Genomic DNA, 17,306 nt, shown 5'->3' on the forward strand with positions numbered 1-17,306 from the left:
CTAGCTCCCGGCAATAGTCTGGTCTAGTCAGGTGTAGGTTATATTAAATGTGCTGCTATGTTACCAATGAGCCATTGGTGGGTCCTTGCTGGTAGAGAATCTTAATTGTAGCGTTTATGCTGAAGAATACTTGGTTTCCTTTTTTTTCATTGCAGGAACACGTGCACTGTAAGAGGCCATTTGAGAACAATGAATTTCCCATAATAGTGCCCCAAAGGACCTTTCTTTGAATAGCTTTCTGTTGGCCTGTAGCCATCCTGGAGGCTGATGCATCTTATGTATGTGTTCTGTGGACTATTTAGTGACAGAATTGCACTTAATTGTGTGGAGTGACTTTTAGAATATGTCTTCACTGAAATCAAAGGTGTGATTCAGCACAGGTGAGCACAAATTTTAATCTGGCTAGCACAGGTAGCAATAGCAGTGAAGATGTGGCACAGATTTCAGGTGGGCTAGCAACTTCAGGCTCTCTTGTGGGTTTGTTCTGCCCATGCTTCTACATGTCCACTGCTGTTGTCCATGCTAGTGAAGTCAAGGCTAGTGTTAGCATGCCAAGTCTTGCTGCACACTTCTGACTACAATGTAGGTATGTCTTAAATGAAACTCCTAGGGTACATTGTGCAAATTGCCTGTGGAGGGTATACTGTAAGAAGCTGGGAATTATTAGCTGTGGCATATGTGGGCTAAGTTCTGCTCTCTCTCATGTTAGCTCTCTCACTGGAGCAACTCTGATAACTTCAGTTCTTACTTGTGGTCAATTCTCACATCACAATTTGGCCCATGGCCTGGTGAATAATTCAGTGTCCCACAAATCAGGATGCCTGATTCTGCTTCTTGCTCACTTCATAACCATGAGCAAGCTCCCCAGACTTCAAGCTCTTTTTAGCCTTCTGTTAAAAAAGGAAGCTAATGTTCTTCTCCTCCTCCCCCTCCAAAGGCAGTGGTGACGTGTGAAGAAAAGTCTTTGAGATCCTGTGATAAAGGTTCTAGAAAAGGGCTGAGGATTATTATTGCACTTCCATAGAAATTTGCTTGCCTATCTGGGGCAGGCAGATGTTGTTGCTGCTGTTCCCAGAATGCAGCACTTGAAAAGTTAGCTACTGATGTCCAACAGGAATAAAGGGTATAAAATCCATGCATATTAGTTTTTCAAACATTAAGAATTGGGCAAGATAAAATCTAATTTCAATTAACTGTAAAGTATTCTGAAAGTTCCAAGTAAAATCCATCTTTTTTATGAATTAATTTTCCCAGGACTCTAGAGTGCAGTTATTTGATTGACAGTGCAAGGCTTCACCTTGCAAACCAATGATACAAGGCACTTAAAATTACCTTATTTATTTGGGGAGCCCAAAACACTTAATCAAGAAGAACATTAACCCATTTGGAGGTAAACTAATAGGGAAACTGAGTCACAGAAACGTGAGTTATTGAATGTCATACAGTAAATCAGGGGCAGAGCTGGGAATGAAGCTCTGAACTCTGTTACTCAGTCTCCTCATCTAATCATTATATCTTTCTGCTTACAGAGCAATCAGAATTTTGGAGACTCTGGAAAGAAAAGAAACTAGATTTCTAATTTCTGTGGGAAAAGTCTTGTTCAGAATCAGGGGTTGGTCAAAACTTTTGGTGTTTCTGGGAACAAGTCCAGCAATGCACGATCAATGTATTGAGGAGATAAGAGCTTTCCATATCATCTACCCCAACTTGGTCAGAGTAGAATAGAACACCTGGATGTTATGGGGTCAGTGGGACCAAACAAAACCAAAACCAGTTGACTCTAAAATATTCTAAGACATAAAAAACAGCACTAGGTAGCTGGTAGCTGTACTGAAAGAGGGCCTATCTTACCTCGCTCATTCTGGAAGGCAGGGTGGTGTCTATCGAGTTCTCGAAGCAGAGCATGCACGCTGCGGAGAATGTCTGACTCAGCCCCTAACATAGAGAGGAGGAAAATGATGTGAGCCAAGGCAGCTCCGCTGTTCTTTCACCAGTTATACAGCCTGGGGTTCAGGAGAGATGTAGTCACTGCATATAGGCAAAGCACTTATACTTTTATCACTTTCATTTAGGATACATCAAATGTTTTCCAATGTTAAAAAGGTCACATCAGAATGGGAGAGCACTTGTATGGGTCCCTGTAGATTAAGACCAAAATATTTAGAACTGGGCTACTGCAGCTGTGCTGCTAAATGCTTGATAGTGAATTCCCTGATTTAGCAGAGGGAAGGTATGGAAACGGAGGCAACGCAAATTCTGCAGATGACTGTTTGTGTTTTTGAGAGTCTTTAGGAAGAAGTGATTCAGATAGCAGATAGTCTATAGAACAATAGAAACTTCTTCAAACTCTAGTATTATAATGGAGTGATGCCTGTTTACAGCAGGTAAAGATTTGGGCCATAATATGAAGTACCATCTTGATAACTAGCCAAAATTTGTGTGTAGAATAGGGAATAAAGATACTGCCAAAGGAATCAACACTGATGCTGAAACAGTTAACAGTGCGTACACTCATTCTAGGAACAGAGAGAGCATTAGTTTAGATTGCTATAATTAACAACCTCGGTATCTGAAATTCAGAAAACTTAAGGTTCAACAAGGAACTTTATCTGCCTCTTCCCAACCCTGTTCCTTACACCTATACCAAGAGACATCCTTCTAGCTACTGCATTTCACATATAAGACCCTTGTTCCTTACCATTCTGCCCCATCTGCTAATTAATGACGTAAAAACTCTCTCACCCACTTACTAGTCATTTGAAGACCCAGCTACATTAAGTTTCTTGTTTTTTTTCTTCCATTTATGAATCCTCCTACCTCATGACTGAGGTCAGGAAACCATAGTATTTTCATTGTTTATCCTCCACGTATGGTCACAAACTCATCCAACTCCATTCACATGCAAGCAAAATCTATTTTTCTTCCATGAAATCCCTTCTTGCCTCCTATTAACCATTCCATGTATAACACAAAACACCTTCTGCTCTACAAACCAGAAATAACTTTGCCATCACCATTATTTCTGTGAGTGATGTGGTTCTGTAATCATGATAGTCGATCTTTGGCCTGACAACATCCACCCGGTACATACTGGTTTGACTTCCAGGGTACCTCTGTTTCCTAAGCAGGCTATAAATGCAGGCACACTCCAACTCCAAACCAATGTTTTCAGTGCTAAGAATTTTACAGGAATTCTTAGAATTGGAAATAAACATCTGGCCATGGACTGTTATCTAGCTGAGAGCAGGTAACTTTCCCACTTTATTCAGGATTACACACACATTTATGTATACACACACAAACACACAACCCAGTCCAAAATTTACCATCCCTTTAGATTGCCTTTAGTATTAATTTACCTATCTTTCTCCTGTGTTCAGCTGTATTTGAATTCCTTCCTGCAGAACTCCTGTATCACAGGCCCTACTTCCTGATGCTTCAGAGATGCCTAAATTAATCACTGGCCTAGGACTCCTTTGGATTTATAGCCTTCCTAAAAAAATGAGCTTCTCTGAAGATCGAAGGCCAGAGCATGCAGTCTGGATGCTGTCAGTCTGAAAACAGTTTATAGTGATAGGTGGGTATTATGATCTCAGAATCAAACCTGGAAGGTGATGGTGAGGGTCTTTCTGGTCTGGAGAGCAAAAGGTGCTTTATGGTTTTTATGGAATGGTGAATGGGAGTCCAGGACAGCTTAGTGGAATTGTAAATGGGGCAGGAGGTCTGTAAGAACTGGATTAAGATGGTAAAAAAGGAAAATGTTATGGTTTCTTGACTTCACTTCAGTCAGCAGAGGGTAAGCCTCAGGTACAGACCGACATAGCAATGGAAACATTTCCCAGAGAAATGCACTTGTAAAGGTTCAAAGAGGAAACACTGCAGGCAGAGGACATACACGGCCCTGCGCCATCCAGGAACAGTTTGATACCAGACTTGTAGAACGAACTGGCAGCATCCAGAACAACTCAGACATAACAGCCATTTACTAAGAAGAGATCTCTTGCATACAGCCACAAAGCCCTTCACAAACACCTTCACTTCTTAAAGAAGATGAAGGAAGCAAAACTCTTTAAACTTACATGCTCCAACAACAACCCTATAATCCAAGGTAATATTATCAATCTATCCAACCACACCCAAAGGGTTTAGCATCAGGAAAAGCTTTCATTAAAACAAGATTTTTTTAATGGAATCTTGAGCAAAATTCCTATGGAAATGTTGCATTACTGTATTATTATTACATTGTATTATTATTCTAATATATTTTGGAATTAAATATTTGTCTTTTTTGAACATTTTGAATTGTGGAAAATTTTTCATTCTGAATATTCTTTTCATTTTATACCCCTTATTTTTCACATTTGATGGCATGCTGTGCATATTCAGCTATAGTTCCATGTCATACTAGGACATAATGCAATAGCTGAGCTATTCCGCTGTTTTTCATTTTCTTTTTAAATTGTTGAAGTCAGATGTTACTTCAAAATTATTTCTAAATCAAAATATGTTCTGTTTGCATTTTAATAAATTATTTCCTTGTGTGGATCAAAGTGTTAACCTCTTCTATTACAATACAAACAAGAAAGATTTTGACTTAGAAAAGAAGATAAAATGTGTCAAACAGCATGACGTAGGAGCCATCCTTAATCATTTTACAAATAAAAAATAGAGTTTAATTTTTATACTAGGTTATAATATGACATACTAGTTGTTATTGCTGACTTTCCTTGAAATAACATAAAATAATAACTTAGAAACACCCATAAAGTAAAATTTAGAGTGAAAAGTCAATTTTCAAAATTCCAACATTTAAAATTTCCAAAATATTTTTTCTGAGTTTCAATTACACATGAAATGATAAAAATTTGGGGGGGGTTTTGTTTCATTATTGATTTTCAAAATTTCCTACAAAATGGAAATTTCAAGTTTCACCAAGTTGTATTAAGAACATCTCCAATGAAGAACATGGACGAGTTGCCAAAGCTACTAGAATGACCTGCAGTGCTATGCTTGTCTTCTGGTTAAACATAAAGATAGAGAAGGAAACCCAAAATAAGCCAGCAGGTTCTATATAGTTCTATATAGTACCTTCTACCATTCTTTTCTTTATCCAGTTACAGCACTCTATGCACCCTTAAAGCAAATAGCCAGATACTAATTGTACTATAGAGGGTTCTTATTTAATTACAGGTATTGTGTATAGCATTTGATAAGGCCTTTTCCAGCTACTTATCATTTTGCTAACATTTTTCTTCTGTGAATGAAATTTCCCATGCTTGGTTTTGTGCCCAAATTAAAATTTCTGGGAAACTACTGTACTGGCTCGAGGTGATAGGGGTTTTGTTCATCCTCTGGAACAAGTTTACTGTATAACTTTTGGCAAGTTACTTAATTTTTTGTGCCTCATTTTCCCATCTGTAAAATGGTTTGTTTTGTCTGTAAGCTTTTCAGGGAAGGAGAGCTCTGACACTGTCTCTCTACAGCACCTTGCACAATTCAATCCTAATTTTCATGCATCCAAGTTGTGCTACCTCTCTGTGCAGAGCTATATTAACCATCCTTGGTTAGGTCAGCAAATAACACCCTTGTTTTGGAGACGGGAAAACTAAGGCACAAAAAAGCTGATGAGAGATGGCTGTGTTGAAAATAAAAAAGGATCACTGGACTACCAGGCCCAGCCATACAATCAGCCTTCCTACCTGTGCCTTCTTGAGAAACAGGTGGATGAGCTACCTGCTCAGCCCCTCCCAAATACTGGTGTAGCAAGGTCTGCATCCATCCTGATAATTTGGGGAAGTTATATCTCAGTAAGCCTCTTGCTATGATGAAGACTACAGGGCTGCTTGGCAGGCATAAGCAATGTCCCTCCCTGCCCACCGCCACAAGCAAATGGTGATCACAGACCAGTGTTCTCCATGAATGCGCCAAGGTTGTAGCAGGGGACTGTTCCGTCTGTCGCAACGCTTCCTGCACAGCTGGGTGAGTGGATGGCAGCTTCTCACTCCTACCAGGCATGGCCTTATGTCCACTGTCTATCCTGCAAAACAAGAGTGTGGCATGTTGAGCCTCAAGATGATAATGAAATCAGGCCTGCCAAGGTGTGACAGCTAGAGGGAGGTTGGGCAAAACCAGGGAGCTAGCATTTGCCCAGGCAGCTACAAACCATACTGACAGCCAGACTCCCCAGTCAAGACCCTGCAAGGGAGACCATGGTCATAATTGTTCTTTTATTGCCAACATAAGCAGAGACCTGGGGTTGAATAGGTCACGAATACAGACTTTCCCTCTGCCTCCTGGTGATGATTCTTCCTGGCCATCAGATGGGTATAATGGAGAAGTGATGTATGGGATGAACTGGATCTGCTATTGCCCATACAGTACAGCTGGAAACCTACCTTAATCACACGAAGAGGTCTTTCTGAACCCTGTCTGAATGCTGGTTCTTTACCAGGGATACTATTGTAGCTGTGTTAGTCTAAAGGCAAAAGCAGTCAGAACTCTTGTGGTAGAGGCGATATTCTTATTAGATAGTTGATTAGATTAGACAGTTAGATAGTTGTAAAGGAATTTCTTTATTTGCAAGCTTTCAGGTTCTTTACCCAGGACCTCCTCGAAACCTTGGAATATCTCAGGGCTTGTTTCAGCACCCTGGCATTCAATGGAAAAGAGGACTTCTTGCTCGAGTCCTTGCCCCATGATCCCTATTTCACTCTAAAGGTGATAGGGAACCACTAAATGATGGGACTTATGGGGCTGGTACCTCTAGGATTGGCAATGTCATGAATTATGCCTGAAAGGGGCAGGCTGCACCCTGTACAGGTAGTAGGCCTGTACTACTGCAAATAGGCAGCTATTCGAATCAGCCTTGGATCTGGCTGCTTCGGATGCCAGGGCTCCAATCCAAAGCTCTGGATTGGTTTCCTGCTTCAGTTCAGCCAAAGTGACTGAAGCTTTGGAGCCACTTCGGAGATCTGGCCGTAGGGTATAATGGGGAATCAATGAAGTATCTCTAACTTTGTTGTTTGTTGTCTGATTTGGATGAAACTTGCAGGGGCGGGGGGGGGGTAGCCTCTGCTGAGAGCATGAAGCCTGCCAAGTTTCAAGAAGATCGGTGTAGGGGTTTGGGGGAACTGCACCCCAAATTCTTGAAAGCAAAACTCATGTCACATGTATGTGTTACACCACAGGGAGGTGAAAACACCACAGGGAGGTGGCCCCTTCAGCTCTTGTTATTGCATCTCTGGGTTTGGGCTTCTGCAGGATGTTCTTTAGGGAGAGTATAATTTAATTTTTGGAGTTGAAATCCCACTTCTCCCTCATCCCAATGTAACCCTTTCCTTCTCACTATAATAAACCTGACCTTCAATCAGACAGTCAAAAATGCAACGTGTACTCTCCCTAAAGAACATCCTGCAGAAGCCCAAACCCAGAGATGCACTCTGAAGAGGAGCACACTGCAATTGGCTTTAGCCTGTGCTTTAAGTCCAATGCTTTGACACAGTCCGGTTTTATGATGAGAGTGGAGGAAAAACAGGAACTGGTGGTGATGGTAAGTGGGGAATGCAAAGGGAGGAAGAGGAGGAAGGGTGGGGACTGCAATGAGGTACAGAGAAGCATTATGAGGATTCTAATAGCAAAGGTGAGCACCTAAGACATCAATACTTCTCAACACAGGTCAGGCGTCATGGACTGAAGCTGGCCACAAATTTTCTATCCAAATGATCTCTGGATCAAGCACTGTGTCTATACAACTACATTTTGCTATGAGAATTTTTTAAATCTTTGAAATGTAATTGAAGAAAAACACTTAATTTAGGGTCAGATTGGTGTTTGACTGCATCTGTCTATGATGCTGCAGTGCGGCATGGGGGCTGGAATCATCTGCCTCATGCTGCATTCTTTCCATCCACACTGGCAAGTGGTTATTAGTGTTAGTCTTAAGTCGGGAAGAAGACTGGACAGGGCGGCACCTTTCAGATTAGGAGCCATCTTTCCTTCTCTTCAGTCATTGCCTCCCTGAGTTATGAACCTTGACCATGCTCTGTTTCTGACAGTGCCCTGCAGTATGCCTCTGCCCCAGCGATACCTTGTATCCCAGCAGTCATGTAACCATGGGTGTAGGCGCAGATGTAAATAGCCGTAGGCAAACTGTGATTCTATTCCAGCCTGCTTGCATCCCTGAAAACTAGTTGATGTCAAAGGTGGGTGGGTCCTGCAGGAGCTGCTTTTTTGTGATTTAAGGGTAAGGTGTATTACAAAAGTAGATGTTTTTCTATTTGTGGTAAAAATATATGTCAATATGTGTGTGTGTGTGTGTGTGTGTGTGTATGTGTGTATATATATAATGTGTGTGTGTGTGTGTGTGTGTGTGTGTGTGTGTGTGTGTGTATAATGTGTGTGTGTGTGTGTGTGTGTGTATATATGGTTATATATATCTACACTCTGAGTATCACTCTACAAAGAGAAGGAGAACCTTAACCTGTTACAAAAACTGCAACTGCGCACCCATACAAAGGCTCGTTGGCCGCCCAAACCCATTACAACATCCGCATCGTGCACTATACACACGAGCAACTTCTGGTCTCTGAGACCAGGCAACCCTTTGCTTTCATCCCCACCCCACTTGCAGGGTCACATATTCAGTTCACCTGTGAAAAATAAATATAGCCATGGATTTTCAAGACTTGAACAGTCAAGTGCACATTGCCATTGTGAAATAACTCATTGATTGAGCACGTTTCAGAGGCAGGCATATCACTATGGGTGACTCAGGTCCCTTGGGAGCATTCTGCTTTCTACATTTCTTTAAAAATTTATTAAAAAAAAAAAAAAGATGAATTCTGCAGCAACTGAAGTTTACAAAACCCACCACAGCTCTGTCTGCTTTTTATTTCTGGCTTCTGCCTCTGACAATCAGCCCTGGATCTCTGCTATCCTCACAGACTTCCGCTCCTCACTGGGCAGCAAGCTGCTCAAAGTTAGCATAGCTAGATGGAGGGGGAAGAGGGGAAGGGGGGAGTTTCCTGTTGTGATGGCAGCATGCATCCTGCCATCTGACAGCTGGAATTGCAGAGCTACTGGACAGAGACATGGGTCATTATTTAGTAAAGCAAACTATTTCTTGTTCTGAGCTTCCCAAATCCCTCCACTTGCAAGTTTCTTCTGCTCACTGCCATACACTCTCCTACCCTCCTTATCTAACCCTTGCTGCAACACAGAATGCTTCTCTTTTTCTACTTCTCTCTTTCTTTCCTTGGTAAGCTTAATTAGGCAACATGAGCAATTACTCAGAGATTAACAGGTCGTTAAAGGGTGACCAATATTCTGTGGTGATAACTCAGACTTTCAAGGTCCCACATGCAACTAGCACCCTAGTATGCTATCTGCTCCTCATCAGTAGGCAGAAGACATGTGAGCTTAAACCAGCGAGAAGCACTGAGGAGCCCCTCGTGGTCTTGAAGTTTTCCTCTCTTCTATTTTTAAGGTTCTGTTCAAGCTGCAGCGAATACAGCCCTCCTTCCAACTTCCTCTTTGCTACCTCTTATCTTGATTGCAAAGGCTACAAATATACTCAGCCTCCTGACCTCTCATTCTGCTTAGCAACGTTGAGAAAACTGTACAAAATAAGTTAAAATGTGTGCTGGCTTTTCTCCCTTCTCTCCAATCCACAAGATCTCCCAGTGTCAAATAATGCCCCCTCCCCCTCATGCTGCAAATGACTAGTGCAGAGAACACCTGCATGTGCAGCACGTGCAGTGTGTGGCACTGTAGATGGGTCTGCGGCACCATACACTGCATGTCTGCATTCATCTGGATGCGCCCCATGAAGCCCCAAATAATCCCCTCCTGTTCCATTCTCTAGGCCAGGAGCTAGCTTGTGAAAATATCCCCATTGTTCATAGAAAGATCATGCCTTTAATAACTTACATCTAGATGCAAAAAACTTCCCCAAGGAGTAGGCATAACAATGCCAGGACAGATACAGGCAGTCCTTAAGATGTTTCGAATTACCATGAATGGCACTGACAACATTTATACATTGACACTCTGTTTTGACTTTCTGACATCAGTTTTGACTTTAAGGTGCTCGATCCGATGCAACACCATGCCAGCGAACAAGTTTGCTGTATCACCCATCTCCCTGGAGTCTATCTGTCCAAACTTCCTTGGACACTTTCCTTAAGAAGGCAGACGAGACTCTAGAAAAACCTGCAGCCAAGACTCCTGAGAAGACTCCAGCCAAGAGTCCTTCAAAAAGTCCAGCAAAGTCACCTCAGAGAAGTCCTTCCAAATCAATATGATTGCTATTTACAATCTAAACACATTAATGTAGCTATATTAATCGTCTCTAGTTGATTGAGTACAAAATTCTGGGTTATTTTTGGTGAAAATAGGGCATCGGTCCTTGGTTCAGGAACCAATCCACCATTTATAAGATTAGTACAATAAAGATCACCAAAATTTAGCATTCAAAAAGCATGAGGTACATACCCCAAAGTATCATGAGCCTGCCTTAAAAAACCTGAGTGTTAGCGTGCATGAGTGACATTTTCAGACTTTTCTCTGCACTTCTTAGAGCTCAAAATGTATTAAAAAAAAAAAAGAAAGAGAAAAGTCTTCTATTATCCCATAGCTCCATAAACTGGAACACAAAACATTGCAACCCTTTTTGGTTAAATCCCCAGACTAGGCAATACTGCGTTTGTATTAATTTATTTTATTTTTTAAAAGCCAGTTTGCTTCTGGGAAGACCACAGAAGCCTAGGGTCCTCTCTTCCACTGCCTAACAGGAACAGGCCATAGAACAGCATGGTCGTGACGTACTGAAAAATGACAATTATTGCCAATTTTGTTGATGGTTTTTATACCCAAGTCTCACTGCTGACACGTAGGAGGAGAGGTTAGCTTAATTTAGAACCCACCCACAAACAACACATTTCTAGATTTAGAATCAAGCTATAGAAATATGAAGTCTTTTTGGCTGCTTGCAGACATGAGAAAAAGAAACCCCAAGCTGCGCTTTCCTTTAAACTCGGCATGTACCTGTGCCGAGCCCAGTGCATGTCCAGAAGAGGCAGCGTGTTAGTTTAACCCAGCTCTGCAGTGTCTGTATAGACTGGGCACTTTAATGGGACTTTTTTGGGTTTTTTACCTAATAGCTGATTGAATAAGTTATAGATAAAAGTACCAAAAAGTCCTGTTGAAGTGCCCAATCTATGCAGATGCTGCAGAGCTGGGTTGCACTAATGTGCTGCTTTTTCTGGTAAAACGTGTTTTTTTTTTTTCTCCATATCTCCAAGCAGCCAAAGAATTTTCCATTTGTGAGAAGTTTAACATTCATGTAGGGTTTTTTGGGTTTTTTTTTAAATCTGACTCTTCTGATTGCTTTGGAAGCAAAACCAAGAACTGTTAGTGCTTGGACAACAGACACTAAACAGAATTTAGTTTTAAATCTATGTTTCTTGAAAATGATTTCTTTCTAAGAAAAAATGAACATGACATTCTGAAACAACTCTTATATGTGTCACCTTAAATGTTAGTCTAGTCATGTCACTTAATGAACTATGAAACGACACTCAGATACTAGGGAAATAGGGATGGTTTAGGAACTGATACAGAACAGGAGGTCAAGAACCATACAATGTCGTGTCCTCCCCCCTGGCCCGGTTACCCTACAATACCAAATACAAATCTGGGAGAGCAAGATGGACTCTATTCCTTCCTATGCTTCATCAAGACTTGTTTAACTACACTAGGCCTCAGTCACTTCCACTGGTGCAAACCCAAATATGGCACTAGAGATGCACACATCAGGAGACAAAGGGATTGTACTGTAACTAAGACCCACAATCGGCCTGCACACCTTTTTTTTATTTTTACAGGTCATGGAGAAAAGAGTCTAGCCTGATTTCCAGACCATGGAGGAGCTGTATTAGTGGTTAGCAAAAGCATCTTCTGCCTTTGTAAACTGGTAATAGATATGGCCAGACAGAGAGGCCATAGGCATGGAACCCTCCACTACCAGAAATGCTTCCTAGGTAGAACTGCTCTTTAGAAGAAATGATTCTCTGGAGAAATATCAAAACATTTCTTGAGAACCCAAGCCACCAAAGATTGATGTTCCTGTCGTTAGTTATTACAGCTGATCTTCAGCTGGGTGAATCAATGTAGTCTCTCTGATCTTAGTAGAGCCGTAGTAACTTAAACCCTGCTATTTGGCAGAAAGTATGGCTGGATGACACCTTAGGAATTAAGTGGTTCAGAGGGGCAAGAGCTTTCTTAGGGAACAACCTACTGTGTATTTGATGAATTAGAGCACCGGCATCAGGCTAAGAACCAATCCACACTGCTGCTGGAAAGAAAACATTAGCCTTAGTCCTAATCCTGCAGACATTTAGGCACATTCGTAACTTTGCATCTTGCAAGAAGGCCTGTTGACATGGATGCAACTGTGCAGTTATACAATGTCATACATGGTAGTAGGGTAGGAGCCTTGGCAGGCGGACAGCAGGCCGGGTGGAACGGCGAGTCACCGCAGTGACATAATAATCCCCTACAATTTCTGTTCCGTACCACAGTTGTCCAGTTAAGATTGATGACTTAGTTTGGACAGCTTAAAGGACATGGAAAAAGAGTGCAACATGAAATGAAGAGCTATACCAGCAAAAGCATTTGGCAGCTAAGGGCTGAGGGTCTATTTTCATTGCAAATACCTATTTTTGAAAGGTGTGTAACACCCACATGGTGGGAACCTGTCATCACATCAGTTATGGAAACAAGTTCTTCATAAGCTAGACTATTATGGTATTCACAAAAAAGAAATTCCACAGGAAAAAATAGCTCAGGAAGAAAAAATTAATTATATGGGAACAGAGTCAAATCTAAGGAGTTCCTTTAAATCTTCATGTCATAAGTGATATCACCATCCTAGAGGGTGGAGAACCAGAAGAACGACAAAAGACACTGTGTGGAAATCACTGAACCGGCATGGTAATGGATGGAGCAGTGGAAACTGTCAGCTATATAAATAGAGTAACCTGTAGAGGAATACAAAGCTTGAAGCATATGGGTTATATATAATGCTGGGTTTTGAGAGCAGGACAGGGTGTGCTTTTTGGAATGAACAGCCTGGAGTCATGTGTTAATGGGTATTGGTCTCACCCATTATCTATGCAAAGGTAAAATCACCTTCCCATTTCCCACTCTCTTTCTCCCTGTTTATGTGCCTTGGTGGAAACTGTACTGAGCTCTTTATCCAGTACAACCCCTCATTTCTTTTCAGTCACTGCTTTCCAGGACAGCACAGTCTATTTTGTAGGTAGCCTGTATTTCCTGCTCCTGCACTTGTACCTTTGCATTTGGCTGTCAGAAAGTGCATTTTGTTTGAATGGGCCTTTCTTACCAAATAATCCATATTATTTTGTTCAGCTGCTCTGTTCTCAACCCTGCTGACCACTGTGCCAATCTTTGGGCTCATTTCTGCTGTGAAGTTGACAAATTGGTCAGTTTTTTCCCACCACAAAATGAATGAGCCTTTGTCATTTTGCTTGGTGGGGAGAACTAATGCTCATCATACAGATCACTGAGGGGACCCAAACAGCAGGCTCATCAGAGAACTAATGAACCCAAATTGGTATTACATTCCTTGAATAAGGCATGAGATACTTTTACCTGCTCTGTCCTGTTCTCTCAGTGGTGTGGGAAGGAGTTATCCTGACTGGAAGCAAAAAGCACTACATATAGCACATACCCTCAGGGAGGTTCTCAGCACCAGGGACTGCACCTGCAACCCTTTTATCCAAGACCATAAATTTCTGTTACTGGAACTAGAAGGTCCAACACTATAACTGACATAGTCACCACTACATGCTACCGACAATAGGTAGATCTTATACAGAATTATAGCATTAGACACCCAATTCCCATAATTATTCTTTAGCAGCAGAGGAGCCAGAGAAAAATCTGTCCCTGCTAAGCTGCCTGACTAGAAGACTCCTCACCCTAGGAGGAAGCAACCTCACTGCAACACCCACCAGAGCCAGGTGCAGTTTACAGGGACTAGGAGCTATTGTGCCTTTTCTTCCTATACTACTGCAGCAGGGAGCAACAGGGAGCTAGCTCCCAGTGAAATGTGAGGGTGGGACTCAGCTCCTCTGAAGAAGGGATGGAGGCAGAGGTGCTTTCTCAGAAGGAGAGCATTGGAGTCAGGGTAGAGGTGCCCTCAGATTGTAGCAAACCCCCAGTTTTTCTTTAAAAAAAAATGCTTTCCCTTCCTTTCCCCAACCATTTCTGACTTTTTCTCTCCCTCTCTATTCTTATAGAAAAGTATAAGTGAGCTAAGACATAGGATAAGCTTCAGCATTTTATTTTGGTAGCAAGTTGTATTTGTTTTGCTTTTTCTCCTTCTTTATATTGTATAATTATTATGTTTATATTGATTTTTACTGTTCTATATTACTGTTTTACTGATACTATATGATTTAGGCCTACGTATGTAAGTTAGCATAAGACATGTCAAGTTTCCATCTTGTGTCCCCTGATACTGTAACCTATGACTCATATGTATTCCTCCTGTGTAAATTGGTTCCTGGATGAATGGGAATGAATGAGGGTGCTTGAGAGACAGTGGCAGTAGGTCTAAAAATAGCTCCCTCTGAATGACCAAACCATCAACACCAATACCTGGACCAATGACCCAGCCATTGGAACCACCCTCAGCATTCAACAAACAAAAGATGAGGCAACCCACCATTGTGACAAGGCTGCACATGCTCAGGAAGAACACCTGGAGCCCTCTGGGACAGGACTGACTTTGCCTGGACAGGCCCTCCCCATAGGAGATCATAGGTAGTCTGCCCCATAAAAAGAGGTAGTGAAGACTGACTCCTTGGGATGCCCTCTCCATCTGGACCAGCACCATGCCATACCACCTATCCACGCAGAGGCCCTGCGGGCGACCCCCACCTCCCCTCCCCGCTCTGGACAACATCTGCTGGACAAGGACCTCTTTCCAGCCTGGATAGATAGCTATCACCCCCCACCCCCTCTTCTACCAAGGACTTGGACTCTGTTTCTCTTTCCTACCTGGACTCCAACCCTTCCACTGAGTCTGTTTGTCTTGCTGCCATTGTCCATGCTTGTGTGTGCGTGTGTGTGTGTGTGTGTGTGTGTGAACCACTAACTTCTTGGGGCTGTGTAGCGTGTTGCCTGTTTAATAAAACTGTTATTTGGACCCCTGAGTTGGGTTTTGCTTTACTACGGTTCTAGCCCTGCTCCAATCTCTGCTCCTTGCCCCTCTAACTTCCGTCTCATTTCTCCCTCTCCTGCTTCTGGCTCACCACTACCTCCAACACCTGTCTTGAGCTCCTCTCTGCCTCCAACCCTCTGTTTCTTTGCCACTGTCTTATCCCCACTGCCTTTTCCCCTGATCTCTGCCACGGTTATTGTGTCATTCCCCTGCCTCTTCCCCTGATCTCTGCCACCGTTATTGCCTTTTCCCGGGATCCCTGCCACTGCTATTGCTTTGTCTCCACTGCCTTTTCTCCTGATCTCTCCCACTGTTATTGCCTTGTCCCCACTGCCTTTTCCCATGAGCTCCCAGGTTTCTGCCTCAGTGCCTTTCCTGGCTGTCTCCTCCTTGCACCCAGGCTTTTTCCCTTGCACCAGTGACCTTGAGTAACTCTGGGGCCACTTGACCTTAAGTAATCCCAAGCCTCAGTTCTTCAGCCCAGCTTCTCTCTAGTCTACCAGTTCTGGCAACTTTCACTCCTTACACTTTTTCTCTCAGCTTAACCTTCCCACACGGTATCCCAAGTACCCCAAATGCACACATACATAGTGTACCATCGAAGTTAGGAACTCACCTGTGTGCATTTGTAGGTGGGTGATATGTGTGTGAATTGGTGAATACACATATATGTCATCGTGTGTGTAATATACAAATTAGTGATCCACATATGTGTAGGTAGTGACAACTGTTTGTTGTCTAATTTTTTGGTTTGTGTATGTGCTTGAATTGGTGATAAGTATGCATGTACCTAGGCTGGTTTGGATGTGTATGTGCCTGAGTTGGTAGTGTATGTGTGTGAATGTATCTAATTGATTTTTATGTTTGTATATGTGCAATTGTGTCACACCCTCCTGTCTAACAGCGTAATATTGAGATCCTGAGAGTTGGCCTGACCCCACAGGGCTACAAGATTACTTTGATCTTTGATCCCATCTACCCATGTTAGTTGCAATTGTTTATTGAAAGTTAGAGGCAAGTTTCTGAAAAGCCACCAGGCCAAGGACATTGGTTCCAGGAACACCCTGAATCTCTAAAGTCCGTAACCCAAATAGTTTTTTCATGACATGTGATTCTAGGGCTGTTTCTGCTGCAAGGCAGTGTCTTCCCCCTCTAGCTAGATTGGGACAGCAATAATGCTTATTCATTAACTCATTATTTTCTTGCTTCCAATTTTAGTGTGTGTGAGCACACATCAGTTGGCAGGTACTTGTGTGTCTGTGTGCATGGGTATGTGTATGTGTGCACATGTGCACGTTCCTGTGTACACATACCTGCACCCAAGCCTGCATGCATATGACATGTGAACACACGTGCACATTCATATGTGCATGTGTATATATCCGTATGCAAGCATACACTTATCATCTCTCACTTAGAGTGTAGCAATGCCCTTTCTAGTTCCTCTGCCCTTGATTCTTAAACTGATTCAGAGAGATATAAGAACTGCAACTACTCTCCCTCATGTGGTAATCAAATTGGTATGCACTTCGGATCATAGGAAAATATGACTTAAAAGGGACCTCACAAGGTTATCTAGGGTGAAGTTACATGCTACATTTTGACCAGGCTAAATCTGTAGAATGTTAAGTGGTGTTAAAGTTAGAACGTGCTACGAACAGTCACGCATTCAAAGTTAATACTGTTTCTTGCATGTCTGACTTACCATTAGATGGCTAGCAAACGGGTGTCTAGGAGTGTGGGTAGTGGTGTATCCTGAAATGTTGGAGGACTGCAAATTGCTCATTTTATCTCCATGGAGCAGACTGAAATTACCCTAACATGAGCTAGGTAGCACAGCCCAGAGTTAACCCTTGCCTGAAGAGGTATAACTGAGATGTCCAGAGGGCACTTACCACAGGTTAGTGATCTTTAATGTGCAGACACTCACATTTTAGGTGCCCTTAGTATGGTGTAAGTGTAACATGTAACTTCACCCTTAGTCCAGCCCGCTGCTAAAGGCAGGATCATCCCTGACTAAACTATCCCAGCCAAGTTGTCTGTCTAACCTGCACTTGGT

General features: G+C 42.3%; 1 protein-coding gene across 3 annotated transcripts in view; it reads right to left on the reverse strand.

Annotated features, from left to right (window-relative positions):
* PIK3R6 (phosphoinositide-3-kinase regulatory subunit 6) overlaps positions 1-17,306 on the reverse strand; it is a 92,012-nt gene that overhangs the window by 43,065 nt on the left and 31,641 nt on the right. For all 3 annotated transcript variants that reach the window (XM_019502047.1, XM_019502052.1, XM_019502061.1), the window contains exons 2-3: positions 5,905-6,037; positions 1,852-1,935 (exon numbers count right to left, since the gene is read on the reverse strand). In XM_019502047.1, coding sequence (XP_019357592.1) covers positions 1,852-1,935; positions 5,905-5,917 — 97 coding nt within the window. In that variant the 5' untranslated portion in view covers positions 5,918-6,037. The remainder of the gene's footprint in view (positions 1-1,851; positions 1,936-5,904; positions 6,038-17,306) is intronic.

This window comes from Gavialis gangeticus, unplaced genomic scaffold, assembly GCF_001723915.1.
Source record: "Gavialis gangeticus isolate Ggan-Ray unplaced genomic scaffold, GavGan_comp1, whole genome shotgun sequence".
Taxonomy (NCBI): domain Eukaryota; kingdom Metazoa; phylum Chordata; order Crocodylia; family Gavialidae; genus Gavialis; species Gavialis gangeticus.